Raw genomic sequence first — 10,409 nt, 5'->3', positions numbered from 1 at the left:
CAAACTTCAGAGAGAAAAATAGAAAAAGAGAAATAAATATCTTAGAAATATTGTACTAAACACTCCATTATGATAAATCTAGTTTATAAGAATCTCTAGAACACAAGATCTGTTGCTCATTAGATTGTGTTATCATTTGTGCTTAAGATTTGTGTTTCAATCTGCTTAATAAGAAGCATTATCTTGTAAACAAATTCATTTGTAAATCTGTTGATATTTGTATTCCTCAAGTGACTAGGTTGTTAGTCTATATACTTGAGAGGGATAAGGTGTCTTTCTAGACTCTTAGAGGTTATTTGTAGTCTTTCAAGATTAGTGGATTAAATCCTTTTCTAAGGCGAAATCACCTTGGCGGGTGGACAAGATTAACCTTTTCTAAGGTGAACTTGTATAATTAAACGTGTTCTTTTTTGGTTTCTTTATCTATAGTCTTTGAGGCTATTATATCTGTTTACTCTCCACCTATCTCTGAACCGACACCAACCTTCGATTTTAACACCTTCTCCGTTTAAACTTCTTCATCTAAAACAAATCCTAATATTACCAATCCAACTAATCCCTTTGACCCTAACTCACATGTCTATGTTGACACCACATTGTTGGAATCCACACAACCAAATTCACCTGCCCCTGAAATTTCTTCATCTGAAGACACTTTTTGTGATTAACAAGAATCTGACGATCACGACTCCGAATCCCAACCTCCTGCCCTAACCCTTGATGAAACAATCTTCTTGTTCATAGACAGTGCAGTAGAAAGGATTAAGGACCTTTAGAAAGAATCTGGTGCCTCAAATGATTCTTCTAAGGTGAGTTCTAGATGGAACAACTTCAGAAAATGGATGTTTGACGAATTCGAAAAGTTTTCCGATCTCTCAGAACAAGTCAGAGACACCTTGGTTGAAGAGGATGGATAAATATTAAAGGTTGAAAAAGAGAAGAAAGTTGGTGAACTTGCAACTGCTAAGGCAGCCGAAGAAGCTGATGAGAAATCTGCGGCTTAGAAAGAAACTGAAGAAATATCTGATTCACAAATGTGAATGCTCTGATACTACTGAAACAAATGATCTGATACTATTTAATCAGTAATGCTCTGATACTACTCAATCAAATGATTTGATACTATTTAATCAATAAATGCTCCGATACTACAAATCATATGCTCTGATATTATCATGCTCTGATTTGTTTCACCAAGTTTTGAGTAACACGAGAAATATGTACTCTGATATATGAGACTTCACGAGCTCTGATAGTTAAAGATCTAAATGCTCAAATATTTGATGCTTTAATTAAGTGAATACTCACAACAAGATAAGATTCTGATAAAGTTCAAACTATGCTTAGAAAACCATACTCTTTTGATAAGGTATTAAGTTTTAGACACAGGAGTAGTTTTTTAAACAATGCTATGATATCCCTTCCTTCTAAAAACTGTAAGTCTTCAACTCAGGGGGAGCTTATACATATCAAGGGTAGTTTTCTCTATCTAAACTCCGATTTATTTATCTTTGGCGATATTACCCTGTAAAAATTGTTCATTTTGTCGTCATCAAAGAGGGGAAGATTGTTATAACAAAATTTGGTTCTGCATTCAATCTTTAAGTTTTAATGATAACAATATATATTTGTTATGTAACAATTTTGTACTCTAATAGTTTTTAACTGTGTAGATTTACTATTTTGGTCGATTAAGGATTGTTGTCCAGAAAATCATCAGAATCAGCGTAACACACATTAGAAGAACTATCCATCTCAATTCTAAAGCGACATCAGTAGTTCTGAAGAATGTTGAATGGCTCATCAGATAAAGGATTTACAAATGTTTTCTAAGCTAAGATATCCCATTAGATCAGAAGTCAAGATTTCAAGACTCAAATAAGTTTTTGCTTCCAGCTCAAAAATCAAGATGCGTCGTTCAAATAAGCTACGGCTTTCTACTCTGAAGACATCATTCTAACTCTGAATATTCAACTCTCTTTGGTCATCTACGTTATCTGAATTCTTCCATGCTTTCTCTACTTCAGATTAGAAGTACATCTCAAAAGAAGAATGATCAGAAACTTGCAATAAAAGCAATATGATACAACAGTACATCACCTTTTTCCACTATTGCAAGACGTATTGTACGGACCCATTTTTTGGTGTGCTATATGTCCCCCAAGATCTTTAGGAGCTGTTACATCAAGGAAAGCTATGTATTGTCCTCTCTCAGTGGTAATCTTTTCACGGGGCTATATATATGAGACACTCTCATTTGATGAAGCTGTCGAAACACAACGTTGCTCATGCTATATTTTCAAACTCAACAAATAAACTTCAAAGAGAAGAAAGAAATATCTTAGAAATATTGTACTAAACACTCCATTATGAGAAATCTAGTTTCTAATTCAAAGAGAAAAAGAGAAAGAAATATCTTAGAAATATTGTACTAAACACTTCATTGTGAGAAATTTAGTTTATAAGAATCTCTAGAACACAAGAGTTGTTGCTCATTAGATTGTGTTATCATTTGTGCTTATGATTTTTGTTCCAATATGCTTATTAAGATGCATTATCTTGTAAACAAATTCATTTGTAAATTTGTTGAGATTTGTATTCCTCAAGTGACTAGGTTGTTAGTCTCTATACTTGAGAGGGGTAAGGTGTCTTTCTAGACTCTTAGAGGTTATTTAAAATTTTTCAAGATTAGTGGATTAAGTTCTTTTATAAGACCACTTGCAATGGGGGTGTTTAATATATTTTTCAATAGTTGAATGCTTGCAATAGATTGTTGAATGAGGTGTTGAAAGTGACATGGATTAATTTGTGTTTAAAACATTCAACATGTTGAATGAGAAGTGAGTGTGGGCCACTTATAATACTATATAAAATCTTATTGATTGTTGTGATTGTTTATATTTTTATCCCACCTTAATTATTTGGAGTCAATTATTTTATAGAAAATCAATTTTTTTATTTATTTTTATTTTATCTAAAATTCATCATTTTTTGTCTATAGATAGAGCCTTGGTTCATTTGATTTGACAAAGGAATATAAATCCATTTTTTTCACTCTAATTTTTCTATTTAGCCTCCAATAAATTCTTTTTTGTGAGTTGAGTCTATTGTACTGATTAAGTTATGTGTTTCATTTTAAGTGTGTTGTGTGTATAGTGTATTGTATTGTATTTTAAGTTTTTTGTAATTTTATTTATTTTAATAATGACTATCTTTATATGTCTTTATTACTTGCAAATAAAAAAAATTAATTAAGAATATAAAATTAGAAAAATAAAATAAAAATAAATTATTAAATTAGAAAAAATTAAAATAAAATATTTAAGTCTTAACTATTTTAATTTAATTTCAATCGACTATTGTTATTAATATATAATCAAAAAAACATAAAAGAAAATAAAAATATGAAATAAAAGTGGTGGGGTAGGGTGTTGAATTTTATTAAACAAAAACCATTGTAGTGAGTAAAAGTTGAATGAGTGTTGAGTTATCGGGTGAAAGAGAGAGAAGATGATGTAGAATGTAAAAAATGAAAAAGGAGGGTGTTGAATACGTAAACAATTGTAGATAATCTAAGGCAAAATCAACCTTGATGGGTGGACAAGATTAACCTTTTCTAAGGTGAACTTGTATAACCGAACATGTTTTTTTTTTTTCTCCATCTTAACTATCTCATTGATTATTGTGAATAGTTTTTCTAAGAAGAAAAGATTTTAGAAAATCCAATTCAAACCCCATTTCTTATGTTTTTCTCTATCTTCAATAACCGATTATAACATTTAAATTAGTACATTTTTTTATGAATTTAATGAGAGATCAAAACCCTAAAAAAAAATCTAAAAGAGGAGGACAAAATTTATTGATTTTAAGTCTAAAATTGATTGAATTTTACTATTTAAAGAGTTTAATTGTCGTGTGTTTTTAAATGTGTAGATTTCTTTTACACTATTAACCCATTACCATCATTCAAGAAAATGACTTTAAAGATTGTTACCGAGTCAAATATGTTTAATGATTTAATGTTTTTTTATTAAATTTAATAATATAAAATTTCTTTATTTTATATATATATATATATATATATATATATATATATATATATATATATATATATATATATATATATATATATAAACTAAAGAAAATAATAACATAAAATTTTATAATTTTTAAAAAAATTTATTTGAGAGTTAGAAAAGGAAGAAGAAAACCACTTTGAAAATGAAGTGAAAATAATTGAAATAATTGGATTAATTTGAAAAAATATGATAAGCTATTCAAATTCAATATATATTATTATAATTTAAATACTAAAAATATTAAGTATTAATTTAGCATCCTAATACAAAAAAAATAAAAAATAAAGATTGATTTTTCTTTCTAATCATCTTTATCCACAACTCTTTCAAATTCTCAAACAAAGTTTTAGAGCACAAATTAGTGTCATCTTAAATTAATATCCGAAACAATAAACAATGAAATCCAATCAATTTTAAAGATGACATTTGATACTCATAATCCTCTTACTAATGAGCAAAAGGTAGCTATAGTATTATTAGTGCTATGTACTTCATTTACAATTACATTATTCCTAGAGCATAAATGCCATTGGGGGAGATGATGAATAAAGAAAAGGTAAATGTGATTCTTCTTAAAAAAAAAAAGGTAAATATAATTCATAAAATAAATAAATAAAGAGGTGACTTCCCCTTTTTGTCTCCATTGATAGGACATCTAGTAAATTTGCAATTAGAGCAAACACACTTTGTACATGATCAGTAGAAACCAAACCCATGAAATTCTTAAAATCCATCGGCAAACATTCATTAATCTCCTAGTTTTAGATTCCAATTTGTGATGAAAACATGAATACCACTAGTTGAATTATAGTATATGCTTAGTTTAACTTTCATTATAATTTCGAATATATAGTTATGATTAAGCTCTCTTATCAACCGCTTAGCTAGCAACATTATTTATATTGATGTTACCTCTCATCAGTTAAGTTAAATATGGTTAAGTCTACGAATATCAATTTGACTCATACTCTAGGTATTCGTAAAAAATCTCCAGGGTAAAAATTTGCAAAATTGACACAAGTACGGACACAGTTAATTATCCATTAAAAGGGTCATGCTAATATGTGTCCTTAGGGCACATGTTAAGGATATTATAATTAGAAAAAACTAAATGTAATTAAATGTAATAAAGTCATATTTAAAGTTTCGATACATTAAAAGCACGCGTTTCAAATTTTTTTTTCTATAAATATCTAATTATCTTGTGCCCTTGGGGCACATGTTAACTTTTCTCTTATTATAATATTATTTATATTATTATATAGAATTAGAAATGCACGTTCATCAATTTTTTAAAAAATATATTGTTCCTAAACTATTACACATTTCAATAAAAATGTTTATTGATTTTTATCAAAAAAAAAATGTTTATTGATTTCTTAACCTAACAATAACATCTATAAGTTGTTTTAATATTGTTAAAAAAACTTAAATTATATAATATTTTGTAATTAATTAAATTTTATTATAAACGCAGATAAATGGACACAGATATGAATATTGAAATATCTATAAAATACGAATATGAGTATAAATATTAGTGTCTACGCGGATTTGAGCTCAAATACAAAGATTTTTTTCAAACTACAAATATAAAGACGGTTAAATAATATCCTGTCCAAACTCTTTCTATTGTCGTCCATAATTAAGTTATGATAAAATATTAGTGCATTGTTGAGTAATAATGGGATACAGTATCATTATTATGAGAGATTCGCTTTTACTTATTAAGTACTAGTAATTGATATTTCAGTATGTTTCAAATATTTGATTAAATGACAGTAAACTTTCTGTTAACGATAGGTGAATCAATTAAAACAAATCATTGCAAATGAAACTAAAGAACACAGTAAATGGACCCAAATGCAATGAAACTAATTATTCATTTAGAAAAGGGAAATCAAATGACAAAATCATATATACACGTATACAAATATTCCATTTATGATAGTCCAATCAAAAATATCATCATATAATTGCGAGTGTAAAACATAAGTAATATATTATTAAAAATTTAGTGGAAGTAAATTGACAGAACAAAATAGTTTTATACAATAAAATTATAATCGTTAATTTTTTATGAGTTTAATTTTTTCTTTAATCACATATAAAATATTATTTTAAGGTTATGATGTATGATCGTGTAAAATATTTTATACCAACAATACACTACTTTTAAGCTCTTTTTAAAAAATCATAAATTTTAATTATAAAATAATAAAATATTATAGATGGTCAAAACTTTTTGAATAAATAAAATAGAGAAATTAATTTTAAAAATAAATTAAAATAAAAGATTAAAAGATTAATTAAACTTTAATTTTTAAATTGATAAAATAACAATTTTAGTTTTTTTTAATTAAAAGATAGAGGACGTCATCCAATAAAAATATATTATTTTATCATATCATATAAACGATTTAAAAATTACAGTTTGATTTGACAGAATTCATAATCATGATTGATTATAATCATGATTGATTGACAATGTAAAATTATTTTACAGTTTCACTACATCACCACTTTACATTCGCAAGATTGGATAACAAAATTTTTAGAAAATAATTCAATAAAGTGAAACCAAACATAAACTAGTAAATGGTTTGGAAAAACATCTTTCTTAAAAAGTGGGGCCCATTATATATTGTTATGTAGCATAACATCTTATTATGTCAATCTATTCTTCCCTTGTTTTTGTTAGTACTAGTATTTTACACTAATATTCAACTCAAACACCACTGAGTTTCAGTAGTTGTTGTATTTCACAGTTTTGACTCTCCAAACAAAAAACAAAACACTATCTTCCAAATTCCCAACTTGTCAAATGTTCTTGCTTTTCCTCAATCTCTTCCAATCACCATTTTCATCTCAATTTTCTATTTTAACCCTCTCTTCTACTTCTACAATCTCTCTTCTTCTTATTCTTGGTACCTTGTGCCCTTCAGGCCATGGGCCCTAAACTCCACTGAAATTTCATCCCAACAATCAAAACAGCATCTTTACCTCTTTCAGTGCTTGCCCTTTCTTCCCAATTTTCTGCTGTCTCGCATTTAACCTTTTTCAGCTCACAAGATAAGATTTAGGGCATTTTGTTTTACTTATTCTTTGCCAATTTTCGATTTGGGGTTTTTTTATGCCCCACTTGGGTTTTCTTTGATCATGTTGTTTGAGTTGGAAAGTGTAGCTCAAATTCCTTTATGAAGCTTGATTCTCTATAATTTTGTGTTGGGTATGGTGTTTGAGGGATAAAGACTTGATTTTTGAGGTGGGTTTTTGCTTGAACCAATTGTAGCTCTGGAAAATGGATAGAGTTCTTCAACCTCCTTTGGTAATTTGCTTTTTACTGTTTTCTTAATCCCTTTACTGATCTAATTGTTGAGTTTTACCTTGCCTAATGTGTTGTTTCAGAATAGATTTAGATTTATTTATGAGCTTCAGTAATGACTTTTTTAGGGATTGATATTGAATAAGCTGATTGTTATAAGGTGTTGAGATTTTGATCTATTGAAATTTGAGTGCCATTACTCATTGAACTTTTCTCCTGTTAGTCTCTTGTATTCTGTTCTGTCTTTGGCATTTGAACCTGGCTGAAATGAGGGCTACGTTCATTATCTGTGTCAATTTTTTTGAATTGCTGAGATTTGTATTCCTATAGGTTCAATATCTGATTCTTGATTATTCAATTTTGTTTGTGTAAAACGGTGAGATATAGATTATATCACGTGTTTGAGTTCATTGATCATAACTTGATTAACTTCATGTGTGTGAGTGCAGGTTGATACTACTGCATGTTTATGTAGAGTAGATACGGGCCTCAGAACTGTTGCTGGAGCAAAGAAGTATGTTCCTGGAACAAAGCTTTGTCTTCGGCCTGACATAAAGCCGTCTATTCACCCTACTAGAAACAAGCCAGCACGTGGTGACAGAAGCCGTAATCAATCTCCGTTACTACCAGGACTCCCAGATGATCTTGCTATTGCTTGCCTAATCCGAGTCCCTCGTGTTGAACACCGTAAACTTCGGCTAGTTTGCAAAAGATGGTATCGACTTTTGGTTGGTAACTTCTTTTACTCTCTGCGCAAGAGTCTTAGACTTGCGGAAGAGTGGATATATGTCATTAAGAGAGACCGAGACGGGAAAATCTCGTGGCATGCTTTTGATCCTGTGTACCAACAATGGCAGCCCTTGCCTCCTGTTCCTAAAGAATATTCTGGAGCTCTTGGTTTTGGGTGTGCTGTTCTGAATGGCTGTCACCTATACTTGTTTGGTGGGAAGGACCCTCTTAAGGGATCCATGAGACGCGTGATTTTTTATAGTACTAGAACAAATAAATGGCACCGTGCCCCGGACATGCTTCGTAGGCGGCACTTCTTTGGCTCCTGTGTTATAAACAATTGCCTGTTTGTGGCTGGTGGGGAGAATGAAGGTGTGCATCGGTCCTTGAGATCAGCTGAAGTTTTTGATCCGAACAAAAATCGATGGTCATTTATTTCAGATATGAGCACTGCAATGGTTCCTTTCATTGGAGTTGTCTATGACGGGAAGTGGTTCCTTAAGGGACTCGGTTCTCATCGACAGGTTCTTAGTGAGGTCTATCAGCCAGAGAATAATACTTGGTGCCCTGTTCAAAGCGGAATGGTTTCTGGCTGGAGGAACCCTAGCACTTCTCTTAACGGAAAGCTTTATGCTTTAGACTGCAAAGATGGCTGCAAACTTAGGGTTTACGACGATGCTACTGATTCATGGAGCAAGCATATCGACAGTAGAATGCACTTGGGAAGCTCACGGGCTTTGGAGGCTGCAGCCCTCATCCCCCTCAACGGGAAACTCTGTATTATCCGGAATAATATGAGCATTTCTCTGGTCGATGTTTCAAAACTTGAAGATTTGAAAGGATCTTCCGCTGAACAGTTATGGGAAACTATTGCAGGGAAAGGACAGTTCAAAACCTTAGTCACAAATCTGTTATCTAGCCTTGCTGGTAGAAACCGACTCAAAACTCACATAGTTCACTCTCAGGTTCTTCAAGCTTAAAGGTTGCATAGTACTCAAAAATCTACCATGACTTTTGTCACGATCGTATACATGAAAAGGTGGCCAAATCTTACCAGAACACCACAGTGCAGTTCAACGCTGCATTCCATCTCAAACCCTTCCTCGTGAGAGGTGATATATCGATGATATGTTTACTAGTCTATAGTGCCGCATACATTGATACACAACTGTTACATTTTGAAAATGTAGCAGGCTTTTGACCATGTCTCATGGTTTATTATTAGCCTTTTGTTTTATGTTGCTGCAAACAATGTATAACATAAAGAAGACTTAGGGTCAGTTTGGTATTCTCATAAAACTGAGGGTGAAAAATTCAAGAACAAGGTTTGAATATAAATTTTCATGTAAAACTCATCTATGAATTTTTCACCCTCATTTTCTGCCGTGACTACCAAATGTTTGTCAACTCTTAAATTATATATTTACAACTCTTGCAGATTCTTATACGTGTAAAAGTGGTATTGACTAGCCATATGTTTTGTACTATATGATCAAAGTCTTTTTGGATGAAAAATTGCAACTTTCAAAGTCTAGTTTGGAGTGTGCAAACATTTACTATCATGTTTGACTAAATTGTGGTTTTTGTGTGTGAAAGACTATTATTATTAGGTATGCAAGCAATGCATTAGGTTGGGTTAGGTGCCTAATGCCTCAGCTGAATTGTCTTTTGTGGATTATTATTAGTACTAAGAGGATAATTTATTTATGATGATGATTTTTTTCAACAACTCTTGGAGCAACTTCGATGAACATCATTGAAGCTGATCCATGCATACCAGAGCTGAAGGAGATAGAGAGGCATTACAATGGCATTTAGTATTGATAGCTTGGAAATGGCTCAAAAAATTGAAGTGTGACCAGATGAGAGACAACTTAAAGAATGAACTAAAACTCTACAAAGAAGATACATGTATCATTTATTTGGCAAAATAAGAGAAGATCGAGCATTTACCATAGCATTCATCTAAAAGCTACATCCTACAGCCTAAGAACCCTTCGGACCCTGCCATACATCATATGCAAATTTGGTTCCATAAAGCAACAATACGCAGAAATTCCATGCAACCCTATTGAATCAATAGAAAGAAATGAAGAGCACATACAAACAAGGCAATGCGGAAATATCTTATATCTTCTAACACGGCAATATCTTCTATCTTCTAATACGGAAATAACTTCTAATGGGAGAGAGATGATCTATATATTCAATGTGTTAATGTTTGGGCATTACCTTATTCATTATATGGTGTGAGGGTGAACAAACTGAAAAACCTA

The 10,409-nt window shown here is 30.9% G+C and overlaps 1 protein-coding gene across 1 annotated transcript; it reads left to right on the top strand.

Moving 5' to 3' along the window:
* The first annotated feature begins 6,781 nt into the window (after positions 1-6,781).
* Positions 6,782-9,667, top strand: LOC131636297 (F-box/kelch-repeat protein At1g55270-like). The gene is made up of 2 exons (XM_058906923.1): positions 6,782-7,407; positions 7,854-9,667. Exons 1-2 carry the CDS (start codon positions 7,381-7,383, stop codon positions 9,111-9,113), a joined length of 1,287 nt encoding a protein of 428 aa, XP_058762906.1. The 5' UTR covers positions 6,782-7,380; the 3' UTR covers positions 9,114-9,667.
* Positions 9,668-10,409: the final 742 nt, after the last annotated feature.

This window comes from Vicia villosa, unplaced genomic scaffold, assembly GCF_029867415.1.
Source record: "Vicia villosa cultivar HV-30 ecotype Madison, WI unplaced genomic scaffold, Vvil1.0 ctg.001687F_1_1, whole genome shotgun sequence".
NCBI lineage: Eukaryota > Viridiplantae > Streptophyta > Magnoliopsida > Fabales > Fabaceae > Vicia > Vicia villosa.
Note: the sequence above shows the minus strand (reverse complement) of the source record. Positions and strands in the feature narration are given on the sequence as shown.